General features: G+C 41.5%; 1 protein-coding gene across 11 annotated transcripts in view; it reads right to left on the reverse strand.

The window, feature by feature from the left end:
* BRSK2 (BR serine/threonine kinase 2) overlaps nucleotides 1-19,640 on the reverse strand; it is a 302,919-nt gene that overhangs the window by 26,121 nt on the left and 257,158 nt on the right. For 7 of the 11 annotated variants that reach the window (XM_088166688.1, XM_088166685.1, XM_088166684.1 and 4 more), the window contains exons 13-17: nucleotides 18,547-18,612; nucleotides 14,624-14,647; nucleotides 8,799-8,859; nucleotides 4,359-4,566; nucleotides 3,159-3,207 (exon numbers count right to left, since the gene is read on the reverse strand). In XM_088166688.1, coding sequence (XP_088022814.1) covers nucleotides 3,159-3,207; nucleotides 4,359-4,566; nucleotides 8,799-8,859; nucleotides 14,624-14,647; nucleotides 18,547-18,612 — 408 coding nt within the window. The remainder of the gene's footprint in view (nucleotides 1-3,158; nucleotides 3,208-4,358; nucleotides 4,567-8,798; nucleotides 8,860-14,623; nucleotides 14,648-18,546; nucleotides 18,613-19,640) is intronic. The other 4 variants (XM_088166686.1, XM_088166690.1, XM_014891519.2 and 1 more) reach the window with 2 other exon arrangements.

Genomic DNA, 19,640 nt, shown 5'->3' on the forward strand with positions numbered 1-19,640 from the left:
AATTGTGCAGCTGTGGGCCCACTGTCCATTTAATGCACACAGCAGAAAGACCACAACGGGAAGACTGCTCAGCTGGGAAAATAATGATTTGCTTCATTTACTGCAGGCAACCAAAAATAAGAGTGCAGAAAGATTCACTTGCAATTTGGTAAAACAATGCCCCCCACTCAATTAAAGTGGGCTGGATAACTGTCACTCCCTAAAATATTCATAGGTAGCTGTAACTAAGCCAGTGAGCCAGGGATTAGCATAGGGAGCAGTAAAGAGAAAGGGCCTCTCATTTAAATGGTCGTTAAGGAGCCAGGGTTAGAGTGAGAAAGAAAATTACATACTAATTAGCTCATGTGTCTCTCACACACCACAACAACTCTGCAAGCCCCTGGAGAGCTGGGGAAATAGCTCCCTGCATGTAAGGGGTCTGTGCTCATTAGTAAATTAGCACCTGGTTATCCATCTTAAAGGGCTGCTTGTCTTAGGTTTGGATGTATCATCATCTGAACCAGGGTTGGTTGGACACACTCCAGGGGCCAAGGGGAAGCATGGGCCTGGAAAAGTGTGCTTATTTAATTTCAGGTCTACCATCTTAAAATATGGCTTTTCATTTTTGTGTTTTCATTAATGGTTTCACTAGCCCTTCATTTATAGGTCTTTTAACAAGGGCCCAGAACATAGGGAGTTTTTTTTCCTGTTCAACATGGTCTGGAGTCTCCAGAATCCATCTGGGCTCTTTTCCTCGGTGAGGTTATCACCAGTAATAGTGAGTCTGGAAGATTCACTGCTAGCCTGGGCTATGCTCCAGCTTGTAAATCATTTGAATTCACTAAAATAATTTTATTGGTGTCACATAAGACGAAATAGATGCCAGTGGCCTCTCCTGTTTCTGTAATGAGCAGAATCAAGACACAGCACACACGCACTGGCTTTTCTCCCCAAAACTGGCAGAACTAGCTGTACTCATATACCTAGGGAATAGGCCCACTGAGAAGAGGGGACAGCCTTGGAGTAAAATTACACAATAAGGGCTTTTCTCCTCTTAGAGGACATTAAGTGTTACTAACTTGGGTTAAAATGTATATGAATCTTCAGCACCCCTAATGACATGCTCTAGAATCTCTCAAGATCAGGCTGTAAGTAGTACAAAATGTACTTAAAATTAAGAATCTTCTCTTACCAAGGCAAACTTCTTAAAGGGGGAGTGAGATAGGAGATAAGTGGGGGAGGCTGGCTATTGTAGATTACACTAGGGAATCCAATCGGGTATCCAGTTGATGAAAAGGCAAAGCAATTAGCGTGAAAATAGAAGCTGGTGCTTTAGTAGTTCACACCAAAATTTCTCACTCCTGTAATGTTGTTCCTTTTCCTACTTTTGTAGTGTCTGACCATGTAGCCTTCTGTGCTCCCCCTCTGTCTCTGAGCACACGGATCAGTAACCTCCAGAGGTTTACCTGCCTGGCAGAAACAGCAGCATTTCTACTCAAGCAAATGGAGCTTTGCAGGTTTAAAGCAGCTGCAGCTAAGTCTCTTTAAATGTCATCCCTAACACATTTTCTAGGGCTTTTTCACATGAGAGAGAACAGCATTACCCAGACATGTCAAAGTGTATTACCTAATCATCAGGTTTGTTAAATGAATGGCAGGAATCGGTGTACCAGACAGAGCTAGGACATGCATTTATCACTCAACCCATGAGGTCAATACAGCTCTTGATAAGGATATCTTATTTCTTACAGAAAAAAAGAAAATATGGGAAAAAATAAGACATGTGGAAGTGGGCACTGAGCAACAGACATCTATCATTAAAATATAATCTAGTTCATTATTTTTTATGACTTTTATTATGTTTACTGCAGGGTGCAGCCCAATTGAACTCATTAATTTGGCAATTATACAGAAAAAGAAAAGAGGGCCTTAGGGTTTGACTTGCATCCAAACTACCTCAAATGACAGGCACTACTTCTCTCCACCAGCTTTTAAAGAGTGAGTGGGAAGCAGGGAAGGCAATAAATTACCAGCAAAACTTCCACCAACATACATGCAATGAAGAGAAGAAATTTAATTCTAAAGGTTTTGTGTTTTAATGGCTTTAAAATATGTGAGATGAGAGTATTGCATATTTCTGTGATAATGATGCGCTGATTTAATGAAATTCTCTCATGCCTCTCTATTAGTAAATGGTCCAAAGTGTAGAAAGACAGTATACTCCATTTTTATTCCTGGATACCTTTACTAATCCCTACTTCTCCCTCTCTGAAGCCTTTATTCCTCTCCATTCTTCAGTACTACACATAGAGTGCCCATCTCACACCAGATAAAAGCCAGGTCTGGGGCAAGTTGTGAAGACAATACCATTGTCACCAATTTCAAAATGTTAGGCTCAAAATTCCCATCCAAGACTCATGAATATTTCATACAAGTCTCTTAACAAGAGGCCAAATTGCCTTGGTTGGCAGGCTAAGTCTATGGGCATTGGGTGCACAAACACAAGCTGTGAAAATAAAAAGGAATAATTTGGCATCTGTTGCATATTAGGAAGTGTTTGGAGCAGCACTCTGGCAGAGACTTCCAAACCTGCCATGGAGTGATGCACATTTGTGCAGAGAAATGGTTGAAATGTACACTGACTTTTAGGAATGAGCCTGGAGAATATGAAACAGCTCCTCCATGTCCCAGTACTGCTGCCGGGAATGAACACTGCGCTTACTCTGGTAGCCAAGGATCCCTCTGAATTATCTTAGCAGAGCTTCCTGCACCCTATCCTGAGGATGCAAACTCTCCTGTACTATAAGGAAGACTTTTTGGTGCACAGTTAGTGCCAGTATAAGCACTGATTAGCTTCTCTAGTCCCAAGCAGTGAACTACTTGACAATCAAAAGAATGAAGAGAGAAGAAACATGTTACAAACCCAGCAAATTCAGCAAGCTGTGAGAAAACGAGGTGGTTACTGGGGACTCCTTTGTCACCTCTTGACCCCACTGCCATTACTGAGGTACAGGTTTTATGCAGGGTCCTCACCAAAACAATAATTTCACATCTCTGTCCCGCTCACAGGACAAAAGGTTACAAACAGATACTGATCCAGAACAGAAATACCTCAGCTTACAACATTCAGGCCAGGAAATGACACTGGTATTTGGTGGAAGAAAAGGCAAAGTACTTACTCTGGGGATGATTCTGGGGTTAAATTAGACATCTCTTCTGGTGTAGGTACTGCTCATGCACAGACAGCCGAAGAGAGGGAGGGAGAAAAGAAATTTGATGATTCAGTACACCTTTCATTTTCTGCATGTATACCAGTGAAACAATTCTGCACTCACTTGCATTTGCCCATTGCCTCTGCAGGCTAATCCTGACATTTGAAAGCCAGTCATATGTCTCTAGACCTCTGCATCTAATCAAGTGCTGCATTTCAAGGCTCACTCCACTTTTCCTTAGGTCATTAGGTAATCTTGCACTGGCTTCAGTGGCTTCTGGTTCAGACCCAAACACACTGTGCCAATGCAACTGCTTTGCAATTGCCTCAAAGCCCAGCTGGACACAGCTCAGTCACTGCTTCAATTCCCTGCAGTTCTCTGACCACCTCAGAGACATTGGAACTGACCACCACAGTTAAAAATCTAACTCTTCCATGGCTGTAATCCTCCTTTCCCATGGGATCACTTCCCAGTACCCTGTAAAACCACAGGGTGTTGGGATAGCTGCTGCTGACATCCAAGGATAAGGCATGTGACTTTGGGTGCCCTTTGCTGGCATGCAAAAAAGCCACCTGGAGCCCGAGGAAGAAAATTTTGCACATCTCAACACTCTAGAGACTTAGAAAACTGAAGTAGGCCAGCAGATATGAAAGCACTGATTGTATTAAGGAGATTTTTGCACCAATTACCAAAGGAGGCAAAAAAAGGCATTAACCAAGATCAAAAAAGCTGTGCTTCAGAAGGACAGTTTCAGCCTATTGCCTCTGGCTGTCTTATTTTTCAGCATAAGGCTCAGCCTGTGGCTGTGGAGAGGCAGTGGAGCACAGCCACAGGGGAAATGGCTGAGCCCTAGCCCTGAGCACTTGCAAAGCAAGTGAAGAAACTGAAGGCAGACTTTTCTTGCAGTCTAGGAGCCACAACAGGGATAGTAAGAGCTGCATGGCTGGAGTGTGAAGTGGGCTCAGGAGATGCTGTCAGAGCAGGAGCAGTGGCACGACAGAGCCATCTCACATGGGGTTAGGGCTTGGCTGATGCTATCACTCTCATTTTCCACACCAGTATTCAGTCCTTGGTATAAAGAATTTGCAGAGCCACAGACAGGTATGAAATTCCTGCTGAATGTCTGCCCAAATCAGAAGCACCTTGTATGTCTGGGTGAGTACTCACCTTGTAATTTCCGACGATGGAAGCGAGGAGACCCCAGGAAACTATTCTTGATGGAGTTGAGCCGTGTCCTCCAAGGCATTCCTCCAATGCTGGGGCTGGATGGTGGTGTTGGGTTGGGTGTGCCTGCTGGGCTCTCCTTTGGCGTATGAACAGGTGTCCCCTTGGGGGTAGGGAGGGGACTTCCCCTTGGAGAGGGGTGAGGGGTGACCTGTATGATGGGGATAGATTTGGTGCTTGGGTCAGTACTAGAAGGGAGCAATCTAACAGGAGACATAGGGTTGGTCTGCACTTTAGGAACAGCCAGCTGTGGGTTAAAGCCGGCAGCAGGCGAGCGGCCCTGAGCGTTCTGCACAGGGTTGTTCTGGGAAGAGGGGGCGCTGGTATTGCTGGCAGGGAGTGGGTTGGATTTAGTAGACTGGAGTGGTTTTTCAGCCAATTTGCTCTTGGATGGCAAAGTCTGCGTCTTTGGGTTGGGCTGAAGTGCTGGCTTTGGTTGGAGTACATGTCCAGGCCTGGAGGCGTTCCTACAAGCATCAGGGTCCAAGGAGACTTGGGGTCGGGGAGAGAAAGGGAGGTCGGAGGTCTGAGGGGGGATGAAGAACTTTCTGATAGGCTACGAGACAGACGCAGAGTGTCCATGCACATCAAAAACAGTGAAATACGCAAAGAGCGGGCGAGCAGAGAAAGGAAAGTCAGAATAAAATCCATCCGAGTCACAAAGATGCACCATGTCACAAGGAGACACAGGAGATGGAGGTGAAGGGGTAGTGGGGGGGAGGGATTTTGCAAAGAAACGAAAACAAACAAACAAACAAAAAACAAAAAAAAGACATGCAGTTAGCTGGGAACACAGCATATTCAACAACAGCAGCAGCGGCAGCAGCAAGAACAACAGTGTCATAACAGGCTTCATCATATTAACCAACCACGTGTCAGCAAAGGAAAACAACAGAAAGAAAAGTACAACAAAAAGAACAAGGAAAAAAAAAGAAAAAAAAAAGAAAGAAAGAAAGGAAAAAAAAGGAAGTAACCAAGAAAAAAAGAAGAGAGAAATGCCATCTCTCTGGGATTGTTCTGATTGCCCTGCAGTGAGAGAAGCACGATGCTGTAGGGAGGTGAGGAAGGGGAAGAAGAACCACTCAAGCCACAGACAAATTGAGATGTGCCAAGAATGGGACCACCTCTTTCAGCTCCATGTGCCCATATGCAAACCCAGTAGAGAGATGAGACTCAGAACAGGTGTGTGATACACACAGAGTGGCAGGGGATACACACAGTTACTGCACACACCAGTCAGAACCTCTTTCCTTCCTCTTTACCCCTGGCTGGGCAATGCACCAGTTGCAGCCACCCATTGCAGAAAGAGGGGGAAAAGGGAGAGTGATGCCACCTGAGCATCTGCTCTCCTCCCCTGATCTGGAAGGTTAAATTGCTCTGCTTTCACTTGGAAGCTTCAGAGCACACAACACCACGAGAAATATATGAACTCAGATTGGTGTTTGATTTTTAAACTGCTACAGCAAAAACTTCAGTGAGGTCCGGCAACTTTATGCTTCTCCTCCAACATCCCTCATTGCATTGAAGGATAGCTTGATAATTGGAATTTCTGTCATAAAGTCTCAGCAATATTTGCCGTTAAGTCCCAAGTCTAAGAGGGTGGGGGGAGCCATTGCTTTGTAAGACACAGTTTAAAAAGAAAAAAGACAAGCAAAGTTCATAATCCATCACTGAGGTATCAAAATGAGATTATGATTTTTTTTCCCCAAACAGGAATATTTACACATGTTAAGGGGCATTTTGGGAAACCATTCATACTTTGACAGCAAACAGCAATAGACAGACTTGGAAGGGTAGAAGCCTTTTAAGGGATATTAGCAAGCTAAAAATCACATTTAAAACAAAAAATAATGTCCTTACAAAACATTGCTATTAACACCTTAGATTACAAGTACTGGAATAATTGTAAAAATATAAATCACTACTCAAGATATTCAACTTTGATCTACTCTTAGATTCTGATTTCTACAAAGTTATTACCTATGAAAACTTACACATCATCATTATTATTATTCATTCTTGACACTTAAAAAGCTGTAATCAAAAACTAACCAGACATACCATGTACATGTAACCTTGTAATCTCTGTCCCAGGTAAACACACTCACTAGGGAGTTTCCATCCTGTGTGTGAGGGATTAGCACAATGTTGCCATATTTAAAAAACTGTAGAAATGTATTTAAGACTCATGTCTTTAAATTGTTTGCATCAAAGTTTGGTAGCAACTTCAAACGACTTAGGGTAAGGGCACCAAAATTAAAGGAAAAACAGTACACCAAGTACCATTATTAGGATTGTAAACTCAAACTAAAGCCTGCCATGTTCCTAAATTCTCATTTTCAATGAGCAAGGAAGGGGAAAAGATGAGGAAAGAGGTTAATTTGTGGCAGTCACTATCAGCATCTGACTATTAAGTATTTGCAAATGACACCGATGGATAAAACTCAGACTGCTAATTGCAAATGTTTCCTTGCAATTTTCCTCTCTTACATGTATGATGGTTTGAGAAGCAGATTTGAAAGAAATAAAGTCAGATTCAACTCCCTCTTAAGCCATTAAGAATCTGAAGAGGCACCCTTAATTACCACATATTTAATAATGAAATGAGGAACAAGCTTAGGTCTCAATTTCAGCTGGTGCCATGTGGACCATTAGCAAGATCTTGTGAAATCTGAGAACTTTTATTCGCTGCTGAATTCAATTCTTCAAAGAACTGAACCCAAGCAGTGCAAAAAGTGAAAGGTGTATTTGCTTTTTAAAGAATGTTCTCTTTCAATAACCTAAGGTGCTATTAGAAGCATAGGTAAGGATGTTTAAAAAAATATGATTTTTATTCCAACATTTCCTTTTAAGCCTCAAATGTGACCTGCCTTAATATCATTATGATCTGCTGAAAATGCCACCTGATTGCTAAATCTCTTTGAAGACTATTTAATCAACTGCCTATTAAATAATAATGGTAAGACACAGCGACAGATCTTGTCAAACTTATTCTTTGATGTTGTCCTACTGAGATGTCAGAAATTGATCCCAAGAGATCAATTACTGAAATCAAGATTTAGGTTTGCTTCACTAGATGCTTATTTTGTGCACAGCAGTGTTTCCATGCTCTTTTCCAGTATATTTTGCAGTGGCATAAGAGTTCTCAGGCCTCTGTTCCATTCCACTGGCAACCAGGAGTCCCAGTACAGAAAGAAGGAAACAGAACTTCACTGGTCCCTAGGACTTCAGGGACATACAGGAGAGCACAAGAACACTTATGTGGGTTTCAAAAAGGGTAACAATTGGCAGGAGCCCAAAATAGGTTTCAGAAAATAATTCAATCAAGCAAAGTGCTGGAAGCTTTACTAGACTATAAACTTTTATCTGACAGTATGTCTTTATTCACAAGAATTACGCAGAATCTTAGGGTGGAACTGCAATTTCAAATACTTGGAATACTGATGTTACCTTCATGTAACTAAGAGTAGATCCACAGTTGTATTCATACCCTAAGACATGGAATATATATCAGTCTCTAATGGGGGATAGCATCTTCTCATGAAGTCATGAGAAGGATGTAAAAATCCTCCAGAGACTCTAGGCCAGACATTTAAGTAACATGCACTGTCACACACAATAGACTTTTTGATCAAGTCTAGACTTTTGTTGGGCATTGCAGTCTTGAAGTGACTTAGCTGACCTTTTCAAGCACTAGGAATACTCACTTTTATCCCTAAAGAAGTTAACAAGAAGAGGGAGGCCTCTGTGAAACGTTACAACTTCACAATAAATGTACAATCAAGCATGTGTTGTACTGGCTGGGTATCCGTATTAGTTGACTGCATGCTTTAAAAGGGCATGTGAAAGTACCTTATTTATAGGGATGTGAATGTTCTTTACTCATCCTAGTCAGTCAGCTTCTTTCTTTCCTTTTAAATTTGCTAGCCCTCAAGTCTGTGTAATTTATTTTCTCTGACTTCCTAATATGAGCTATTCCGAGGCAAACAGAAGATAACCACCATGCTTTGGTGCTTTACTGGCACCTAATTGAAGGCAGCTGTGAAATGGCTCCTGATCATTTGGCCTGAAACCAGGCTGTATGCAGACCTCAGCTGGATATGGAGTGTTTAGTCATAGCAATGTTATTCTGTGTGCTCATGAGACTGAAGAAGGGCAGGGGCACAGTGAGATCCCTGCTAACAGTGCAGGGAACATGTATGAGAAATCCTCCACTTGCATATGTAAGTAACATTTCCCTCACCAACCATGAACATTTACAAGCTGCCAAGGAAAAGCAAAACATCCCAGCTAAGAGCCACAGCTCTGGCACAACAGATGTCCAAAAGCATCAAGCATGTGTGAGTGGACTGGACCAACAGATCTTGAAGCAGCACCACTTACCCTTGGACTGCTGAGAGGACTGGTGGAGAGCCCAGATGATGCTCCGCTGATTGACCGAGACCTGAATGGACACAACAAGGAAAACATCCCTCAGAAAAGCTGGACAAGTGATAACCCTGAACACCAGCCACCACAGGCACAGGCATGAAGTGAGGAGGAGGAGGGAGGCTGTCACTGGAAAAGGACATCACTTTTTCCTTTTCTTTCCTTTCACTATTGTCACTTTTTTCAGTTGTCCCCCACTCAAATCAAATAAATGCTGTTGCTCAGGGAGAATATTATAATCCCTTTTGATTAAGGCAGTTACTACTTTCCTTTTGGTCATCAAGCACATGGAAGCTACTAGGTCTGCTCTGTGCAAGTTGAACAGCTCAATTCAAAAGGATGGTGAAGACATTCATATTTGTGCTAAGAATTCTGTTTTGCACAGTGCTGGCAGTTACAAAATGAGACTTTCTCTGTCACAAGCAACACGGAAAAGCACCATGTGTACAAGGCACAAAGGTAGGTATTCCAGACAAGAATTAAACCCCTAAGTCCCCTTGACTCAAGCACACAGTCATTTCTTGTGTGATGACTTCCCACTGAAATCAAAAATTGCATTGGCTTAACCCTTTCCAGCTTCTCACTGATGGATTTTACATCTTTGCTCTCCAGTGAGACTTCTTGCTGCTGCATTAAGCAAGTCAGGTCTTCAGCTTTTGTTGATGACTTCATTAATATCAAAATTACAGCTCAGGTGCCCTCAGAAAGAGGCCAGTCAAGGGAGAGTGAACTGTCCTATCTGCTGGCAAGGTCACCTACACTGTTAATGGTCTCATGCTCTCCAGCAAAGGCTACCTATGAAAAATGTCAGCTGCTGACAATAAAATGTGCAAGTGCGCTATGCTAAATGTGGTAGAAGAGCAGAAAGGGCAGACTGCACAAACATTTCAGCAGAGGAAGTTTCTAGGAGAAGGGCTGCCCTGCAGAAAAAAACCCCATACCTTATGTGTGACTGTACATCAATGAGCCCCAGAGGCAGCTGCTTTCTACCCTTTTTCAAAAGAAGGAAACTTGTCTTGAAGACTGAAACATCTTACAGGACAGAATTTGGCTAAGAACCTATTTGTTCAACAACCACCATGCAGCAATATGTCAATATAGCAAACCTACCAATGTTTCCTACCTATAATAGCCTAGCTATAACAAGAGCCATGAAAGCAATTACTTGCCTTCAGGTAACAAACATGAAAAGGTGAAATTCCTGTAGAAAACCAAGTGCATGGGTGTATGTCTTTTAATATGTGTCTGTGTTTACACACACAAATATTAAAAATTTATATAGGTCAGATACTTGATGTCAGCTTGTACCTAAAAATATAAAACAAATTTAGACCATAAACTGTATCAGTTTACTCTCTTCAGCTGTTGTAGAATAAAACAGAAAAATGGTCTCTAAAATGGTCTCTCAGACATATATTAGTAAATAAGTTTGAGTAGTAGAATTCTTTGAAAAAAAAGCGAACTGCAAAAGAGGAAATATTTCCAAGGAAAGAATAAGCTACAACTGAACACAATGGCAGGTTCTGTTTTCTCTACTTGTATCCTCTCCCCTAATGGTTTTCTTTGTATCCCATTGCAGTTTGTCCATCACATTAAGTAGGTGAAAACCAGAAGCTCATTCACAGCACGATTTTTTTGGCCAGATTAAATCTCAACTGGCACCAAGAAGATCTGGGGCACTCATTCTATGCAGAAAATTCCCACTTAGGTTTTTTTCTGTACCCTGCAATCTGCCCATCATAATGCAGCAATAAAAAGCTAGAGGCTCACTCTTGGCATTTTTTCACACTAGATTAAGCCTAAATTTCTACCATCAAGATCTGGGGCACCTCATAAAGGTTTATGCAAAGTAATTTTAAGGGGAGAACTGTCTGCTCCACTTTTGAAAGACTACTGTATGTGCCTTTCCTATAAGTGAAGTAGCTGACTGCACCACAGATGTGTCATGCAGATGGGAAGTCCATTTAGTTAAAATGTTCCTTGCATGAATCATCGGGAAAAGCTTCTTCCAAACCATGAATTACAAGAGGAGTCTATAGATTATTTTGGACAAATGTGGAAGGCATTCAGGTGCCCAGAGATGCAGTTAAACACCAACTTAAAGGAGATGTTCCCATCAACTCTTAATTGTGGTGGGAATGTCCTCTCTGACACTCACCTGAATTCCAGGACACTTGATTAAAAGTTCCACTCTGCTATCTCCTTTTTGCAATCAGGTGTTTCCAACATCCCTGAATTCTCCCTTCCTAACCCTATCGCCTCTTATTTTTTTACAAAAATGATCATACACATGTAGGGGCAGAATATTGCAGTCCCCACCTCCCAAATCCCTGTTCTTTATTGGAAGTAATATTTGAAAAATAGTTGTTGTGTACTGTGCTTTCATCCAGCCTAGGAGCCTGAGGCAGGGGACATAAGAAAGAGTTAGTATGAAATCCTCCTGGAATTGCATTCAGCATCCACATGATTGCTACTGAACAAGATTTATTTCTGCTGCTGAATTACATGCAAAATATGTAAGAAGTGAAGTCGGCCCTATAGCAAGCTTCAGTTTGTCCACACTGGAAATTGTATATAGGAGCAGTGGAAAGAGTTTAAAGAAGCCTGTGTTCAATTTAAGTGTCAGGGTGAAAAGAGAGCTGTACATTTTCAAAACTCTTCCTCCTTTACCAGAAAGTGGTGGTAATAGGATATGACACCAAGACTGAGGAGATTTTCCTTGCATCTTCTTCATTTTAACAAATTTCCTTTAATTTACCTTTACAAATGGGACATGATTCTCGAGCTGGCTATAAAAACTCAGTACTGTGGCCTACTACGTGCTTCTGTACTGTTAGTACAAAAAGTGCTAACAAGCAAAAATGACAGCTTTGTCCCTCTCATCAAGATCATCTCAGCTGAGCAATGCTGTAATTCAGTTCGTAAAAAAACCAACCACATGCACTGCTCCTGTATCTCAGAGTCAGGTGGACAGAACTGGGACAGGGCCAAAAGAAAGGAATGAAAACATTAGTTTATGCTGAAATGCTGCAATGAAAGAATAGGAATTTAAATTTTTAGCCCTCTCACCAGAAAATGAAAGTCTGAGGCCCTACAGGCAGCACATTGGTACGGCAGACTCTTATGTCTTATGAGTGGAAAGAGGTACGACGTCATCTCCATGCCTATGAACTAAATTTCTTTAGTGGGAAGTATTTATTAGTGACTAACCTCCTAAGAGTCTTTACAGGCATTAAACGCTTTTAGAAGTATTAAATCTATAAATATTCCAATAATTTAATGCTAAATGCAACAATCCAGCAAAGTGTGAACACTGTGCGTGACTCATTTTGCTCTGTGTTTTGCATTCCTGTATGCTTGTGCATTAACTCAATGGAAGTCATCAAAAGGCTGCTGGAAATACAAGCAGGAAAATCAGTGCAGTTGCTCAGATAAAGAGCATAGCCTCAAACACAACTGCCAGATTTAGAGACCCAAGAAGAGACTCTTTACTTGCTCACAAAGTGACACAGTTGCTTCGACAAGCCTGGAGGGAGGAATTCAGAAACCCCAAAACATAAGGGAGGCAGACCCAAGGTTTAGGAGGGGGAAGATGCAGAGGGCACTCTAAGACACTGAGATCATTGCAGGCTATTCCTCCCATTCCATAGACTGACAATAACCTGGAGACAGCTGAGCTATGAAAGAGAGGGGCAAAGGACTGAAACAAAATGTGCATGTGTGGGCTGTAGTTTGCAGCTGTTATGATTTTATACCTTATTCAATCTATTTGATAATTCAAAATGTCAAAGTTAAAAGGTCCTTCATTTTAAAGTAATTTTTACTCATTTTAGCCAGCTGCTGTCAAGTGAGGCCCAGTTCATGCCACACCAGTGCTCCCTTACTGGTGAAACTGAGGGGCTTGAATCCAGTTTGCAGCTGGTTTCAGAGAATGCAGAATTTCCTGAGAGGTGCAGGGCTGAAGCCTGACACTGCTGAGGTGCAGATGGAGAGAAACAGGAGACAGGAGAGTGCAGCTGGCCTGGTAACTGCACCACACGTGTAGCCCATGTACAGAGCATCTCTCCATCACCCTTCTCTCACATCAGGTCCCAAATGCTTTAAGCACTGCTCCTGCTAGGACACACCAGTAGAACATAATAATAATTCATTCACAGCATGAATTTAACATTTAGGTCAGATTTGGCATTTGTTTCTTCTTTGAATAACCATCTCCTGGAACTTTTTCTTACAATCCAAGGTGAGTTTGGTACTTTGTTGCAGTCTCAGCAGAACTTGCTTTCATAGCACAGTTTTACCAGGATGCTGAATACAGCTGGTCAAGCTGGAGCCATGCTTCCAAGAAGGGGAACCTGCAGCATGCATGCAGCGTGCAGTGATGCATCAGACTTGTGTCCCTGGGTGAAATGCCTTAGAAATTTTGAATTGGTACGATTCCATGTGTGGTTTTGAAAGTCATTCCAGAAAACATCCAGCCAACCTCCTATTTGCTTCAAGCATGAATTGGGTGGACTTTGATACTCCTCTTTCCTTGCAAACTCAAAGTCAATAAAATCTAAACTGAAACTTCAGGGTATGACACCCTTGACAATGACCTGAATTAACATGCAATAGGTGAGCAGTCAGGCTGTGTGAAATTTCATCACTCTCACTTTTGGGTGTCTGAAAGGTACAAACTGTGCTTCCTCACACCCTGCTTCAGGGAATATGTATAGAATACGCTGGATGTGCCACTGTCTTACATTCCCAACCATGCAAATAACACTGCTACAGCTCTTACTGGGAATACTCATGCTTGAGTCAGAAGATCTGCTCATGGTAATAACCATTTGTAAGATGAAGCCTTACAGAGAGTGCAGAGGAAGGACTGCAGGTGCTGGTAACACACCTCTTCTTCCTTTCAGCTCATACAGATGGTGATGCTGAACAGCACCACCCTCCTTAATTGGCCAATTATACTAAACTTCCATTTATAAATAGTTTAGAAAGAATTAACAGATATTGAAGCATGCTACAAACATGAGAAGTAAATGTTACTGTTGCTAATTAGCTTTCTCAATGTGTACCCTCCCAAGAAGTTTTTACTGTAGTCTGTAATGATGTATTACAATGGTTTTATTAAATCATTTATTAATATTCTACTTCTCTTAAATATTTATAAATGGAACTTTAATTTAAAGCATGATTGCATCCTTAGTTGTACCTATACTGCCTTTATTGAAAATACAGAGCTTTGAAGATATATCTGTCTCTAGGGCCATCTGTTTACCTCTTAAGAAAACACATTCTAAAAAGAGAGGGAATATCCAGCATTTTTTTAATAACACGGATGGGAATCAGTTTCATTAAAAAGAAAAAAAAAAGAAATAAAAAGAAGAAAACTGGATAAATTAGGGTCTAAATTAACTGGAAAATATCAAACGGATACAAAAGTGCTAAACGGAGAATGGGTTTCATTCTCAGAAGGTGTCTGGTATCTACACAGTATCTGAGGATAGTTTTCTGTGCCCACAGACACTGAAATAGAGGGACAAATAAGAGAACAAAAAAAGAACCCAAAAGTAAATTATATGGAGTGTGACTCCAACATAAAAGCACACAAACACACACAAAAGCACAGAAAATGCTTCTTCCCACATCTCTCTCTCTCTCTCCCTGCTGTAAAGCCTCAGTCACTGAAGAGTATCAGCCTGTATTGTATTTGGAAATTGCAAAGGAAAAGTTTCTCTACAAAGTTACAACAGGTCCCGCAACCAGAATAATCCAAAACTAGAGCTTACCCCAATGGATCAGCACTCGCCATCCTCGGAAAGGGAAAATAAAGAGAGAGGGAGAGAGAGAAAGAAAGAGAGAGGGGTGTGGAGGCAGGTGGAGAGAAGAGTAGGAAAAGCAGAGTGAAATACTGTTCGGAGAACTGAACGGTCATAATCATTGCCACGGGTGCCTAAGTCTTTCCAGAGACCAGGAACACTAGGGGGACAGTTTCATTGACCAGAAAACAACTTTTGTCCCACTCACATATTGCAGACACATCCAACTTTGGCACTGGGGAATATGGAGAGGCACACACTAAGGCTGCAAAAAAAAATTCCCAGCCAAATCCCAATTAAAGCAGTCAGCAGAGCAATGGGGTTCATACTTCATGCAGCACTTCTTCTCTGCCACTTACATAAGGCACAGTTATATCACACTGTTATCCAGGAAATTGTTCTTTTTGTCCCCAGTTTGTTCAGTGCAGTGTCCCTCTGTCCCCCAAGCTGGCCTGGTAAGAAGTACTTTTTTTGGCCATGAATGAACTGTGAAATGTATTGGTTATTAAAGCATGCATTTCTGAGCCAGCTTGGGAGCCCAGGGTACAAGATTGTAGCTCAAGCTGTGAATCTGCTTTGATACTGCCTTATTAGTCGTGATGGTCTTATAGTCAGGAATTCAGATCAGCTAGAACGTACCAGCTCAGCAACCCAGCACTTATCTCTGTGGATGCCATCTTGTGTTCCAGGATCTCATTTTTCATTTAAAATAAATTCAGTCTCTGGGTCTTGTAGGTTGCAAAGGAAATCTTTCAAATGTGAATGGAGAATAAATCAATGCTGTGCTGAAAAGAGTCTGAAAAAGCAGTTCTAAAAGCAGACTGAATCTCTGGCACATTGACTTGAAAATGTCAGTATTCTTAATTTTTATCTACTAACCAAAGCATTCAAAATGGAAACAGAATAGTCAGGTTATTAAGTTTTCAGGGGTGCAGGTAAGCAAACTCAGGAAAGTGTCACCACCTTTTCACATTAACAAAGATTAGATTAGAAATAAAAAAAACAGTTAGCTGTTATTAAGCCAAATTATTTTCAAGTTGGATGCAACACTTTTTTTCCTCTCTGTCACTTTCTCTCTCTCATTCTCTCCATTTTCAATAAGAGGCTCCCAAGCTGCCAGAGCTACCTCTGGCTGGGTGAGGAAAATCCATTCGCCACAAGACAGAAATGCCACATTTAATATATGCCCAGTAGATTTCACAGTTAACTGCTCAGTGCAACTAGCCATGCCTCCAGTTACATCAACATTGCAAGCGCTGGGCTGAGCCACCAAGGCAGTTTTGAGAACAGTTCAAATGAAAACGTAGTCAGAATAGGACAAAAAAACTGTTGTGCTATGCATTGATAGAGAAGTGGAAAGAAGCATTACAGTAAGTTCTTTTTCATGTGTTTGAGTGACACTCCATTTATGTTTCAGCCAGTGGAGTGCAAATTTGGTAAGATCTAATTCATATATATACAAATACATGTATATATTTAGGAATAAATGCTGTCCTCAATTGTACCTGTACCAATCTATCTACAGTGATGTAACTGAGAAGAGCAAACTGACACCCATCATATATACTGGAACCTGTGTGTATATTTATACAGAAAATACACCCGTATTCACACATGCAGCATAGTAAAATGTAAATAGAATGGGTGCAAGAAGGTTCAATAATGTTTCTTTCAAGTCATTTTCCCAACGGGAAGGCACTGAAGAGGTTAACAAAGAGAATGGAAAGCAAATTGACAACAGGGTAAAGAAAAGGGGAAATGAGGTTTAAAAAAAAATGAACAATCCCAGGACACAATAGACCCAGAAGCGCAGACATGTGCATTCCCTATAATACTGAAGCAAGTGAACTACGGAGCTGCAGCAACCCAGATACAGAAGAAGAGAAGCACTGAAAGAGGGGGTGAAAGAAAGTCAGAAAGAAAAAGAAAGGGACAGTGGCCTCAGCTACTAAGACAACCATGTGCATCTAGAGGGAAGGGACCCTTAAAGATGCAGTATTCCTTTAAAAAAGGTATCATAAAATTGGACAATTAAACACTGAACAAAAATTTAATGGCCACCCTGATTATGTGACCCCATTTTGCTGGGGTCCTTTTTGCTGCCTATCCCTTCCTTTCGTGTGGTTGTCCTAGAATCCAGGTTCTCTATATTCCCACCACTGGGGTCCTTCATTTAACTCTCAGAAGTGAGAGGCAGGTAAGATCACAGTGAATGTGGTCCCCAAAAATTCAGCCTAGTCCTTGAACGAGCAGGACTATGGGTGATCCTCATGTAGTGCTCTAACCTTCTCCTGTTTTGTATTGAGAGGGAACACAAAATGCCTATGTGGATTTAAGAAACTCCCACAGAAGATACAGAAGTGTCATTTCTTCTGCTCCTAACACAGTTGTAGCAGCTGCCAGAGAAGGACAGAGGAACAAGGAATGCAGCTCAGAACATCCACTTAAAGACTCCTCTCCTGTCACAGATAAAATTTCTGCAGCTCTTTTACTGGACCTGATTCCTAACTTCTATGAAAAACCTAATCTTTGGAGTAGCTTTAGACTAACTTTTAATGCAAGAAGTGCCACATGTTCAAGAGCAGAACTCACATATAGGGACTATCAGAGAAAGGAACAGGAATTTCCATGTCTATGCAGTCCAGGAAAGCCCAGCCACTAAAGGCTGTATAATCACTACTTCTTCATGGCTTCATATGAAACTACAAGGTTGCTATCAATTCAGGTCCAATCCAATGCTTGCTGGTATTTTGGCATCTTAGAGAGAGCGCTTTACACACGAGGCACAATCTCTCCTGCAGATGCACAATGTTCCTCTCTGTGGAAGGTTCAGGACTTGAAACACTGACCACAAAAGACTGTCTCAGACTGCAAAAGGCCAAAACAGTCCCTCACACATCCAGCAAATCTCCTGAGGCTTAAAGGCCACCTTTATATAGAAAGATTTCTATGAAAAGGGGAAATGGAAACAAGAATGGTTTGCCAAGTCCATTGGCTCCTTTAAGGAAGCCATTGCTTCTCCCTTTTTGAATCATATGCCACACTCGGAACCTTTGGGTAAAGTAAACTAAGTGTTTGTCCAAAATGTGTAAGGATTACATTTCAACGAAGAGTTATCTTTTGGGATGCCAGTTTTCAACACAGAGAAAAATTCTCTTCCTCTGAGACCAAAATTTTAGAAGCAACATGTACACTAAAAACCTTCGCAGAAGTATGAACTTTTTTTTGTGTTCATGGACCCACTTAAGTCCACTTAAAGTGCATAAGTGTGGTGGCCTACCTGTCTTCCACTGTGCCTCTGTTGACAGCTGGGAGTTACCCTTTCTGTTGTTCTTCAGCATCTGTCACTCGAACTCCTAGATTAGAATCATCCTCCAAACACCCTGTTTTCAATCACATTTTCCTCTTGTGTCCTCTGGGTAGTCTTAAACAGAGGTCCTTAATAGTTTGTCTATCAGACTGCATTTCCAAAGTTTACTACCACTGTTTTCACCCACTCAGTTGTGCTGCTGTTTCTAATGCTGAGATTGGAACATTCTGGGCTTTCCTAGTGTTTTATATTCCAATCCTTCCCAAAGAAGTCTTAAGCAAATATATCTTCTACCCTGGGCAGAACTTCTACTCATGGCAGAACTGAACCAGAAATAGCAGAAGGATGAAATTTTAGTGGGGAAATCATTGGTACAGTCCAAGGCTGCACTGGGGATAGCCTCAAATGAATGGTACTGTACAAAAACATACATAGTGTGGAGCTGTAAACATCCCACCCTCTTTGCTTCTCTCTAAAGAGAAAAGAAAGAACAGCTCTGTCCCCACACAGAGAAGGTAAGTACTGCATCTTTAAGGTCTCAGCAGTGAGGTAGAGGAGAGGAACATATTGTCAGTGTTTATACCTTTCTTCTTTGTTGAATTTGGGATTGGCTTCAGAGATATCCAGGCTTTTACTGAACATTGTTTTACTATGGCAGGAACAAAGCGAGAAAACACAGTTACTAGTGTGGACATTTTTATAAAAGAGAGTCACCTGTAGCAATGCTGGACACCCAGCCCCCCAACCCATCCTCCCCTTTTTAAGCAATGCTCTGAAAAACCTTTCTTTTACTTTAAGTCATGGCTCATGCCTACACAGTGCTCAAGTTCATTATCTTCCCCTGACTTCCAAGGTCTAAGATGACTTCCCCCATGCATACTTGTAAACCCTGCTCTCCTTTATCCAATTTAAAACCCAGGTACCACCTACTTTGTCACAGTGTCCAGGGAAAACTGAACATGCCTGAAGGCATTAATTGCAAAGCATTCATTACTCACGACTTTTCCAGAAGACCTCAACACTAAGCATGCTCTCAGAAAAGGTTAAAATCAGACCATAGAGCCTCTTAGAGGAACAGTAATCCATTTTGTATTCCAATTTGTAGGGTCCATTACCACTCTACTCCCAACTCTCTTTCCTATACTCAGTGTATAGAGAAATGCCCTTCTTTCTCATCTTGGATCTGAATCCCTGCAGCTTAGAAGTGAAATCCCCTCTGCTTTGCTAAAAGGGCAGCTCTCTGTAATGTATTTCACTGGTAATATGCTTCACTGTTTCACAGAACACTGCTTCCTAATGTTAGCTGATTTCTCATGCAAGCTCTCCACTTCAAAAACTAGAAGAAAATGAATAGTTAATGAAGCCCATTTTAGAATGGTTTTTGGACTCTCACAGCAAAGCTGCTGAAAATTTCTGGCGTATCCCCACCGGATCTAGCTCCCATGGAATTCTTCCTAGTCTGTGTGATTTTAGCACAAAGGACAAATTAGCTGATGTTAAACTAGGCTCAGAACCTACTTCTTTTCTTTTGACATTTCAATGAAATACCAGATAGTCTGAGAGGTGGGGATACCAGAACAGCGGAAGTAATTAAGATATAATTATGAACCCGTTTAGTTGACAACTAGCAGAGAAACCCAAGAATTAACAAACCTTAGTCACCAGTTTTAGAGGGGC

The sequence above is a fragment of the Sturnus vulgaris genome, chromosome 6 (genome assembly GCF_052056855.1).
Source record: "Sturnus vulgaris isolate bStuVul1 chromosome 6, bStuVul1.hap1, whole genome shotgun sequence".
Classification (NCBI taxonomy): Eukaryota; Metazoa; Chordata; class Aves; order Passeriformes; family Sturnidae; genus Sturnus; species Sturnus vulgaris.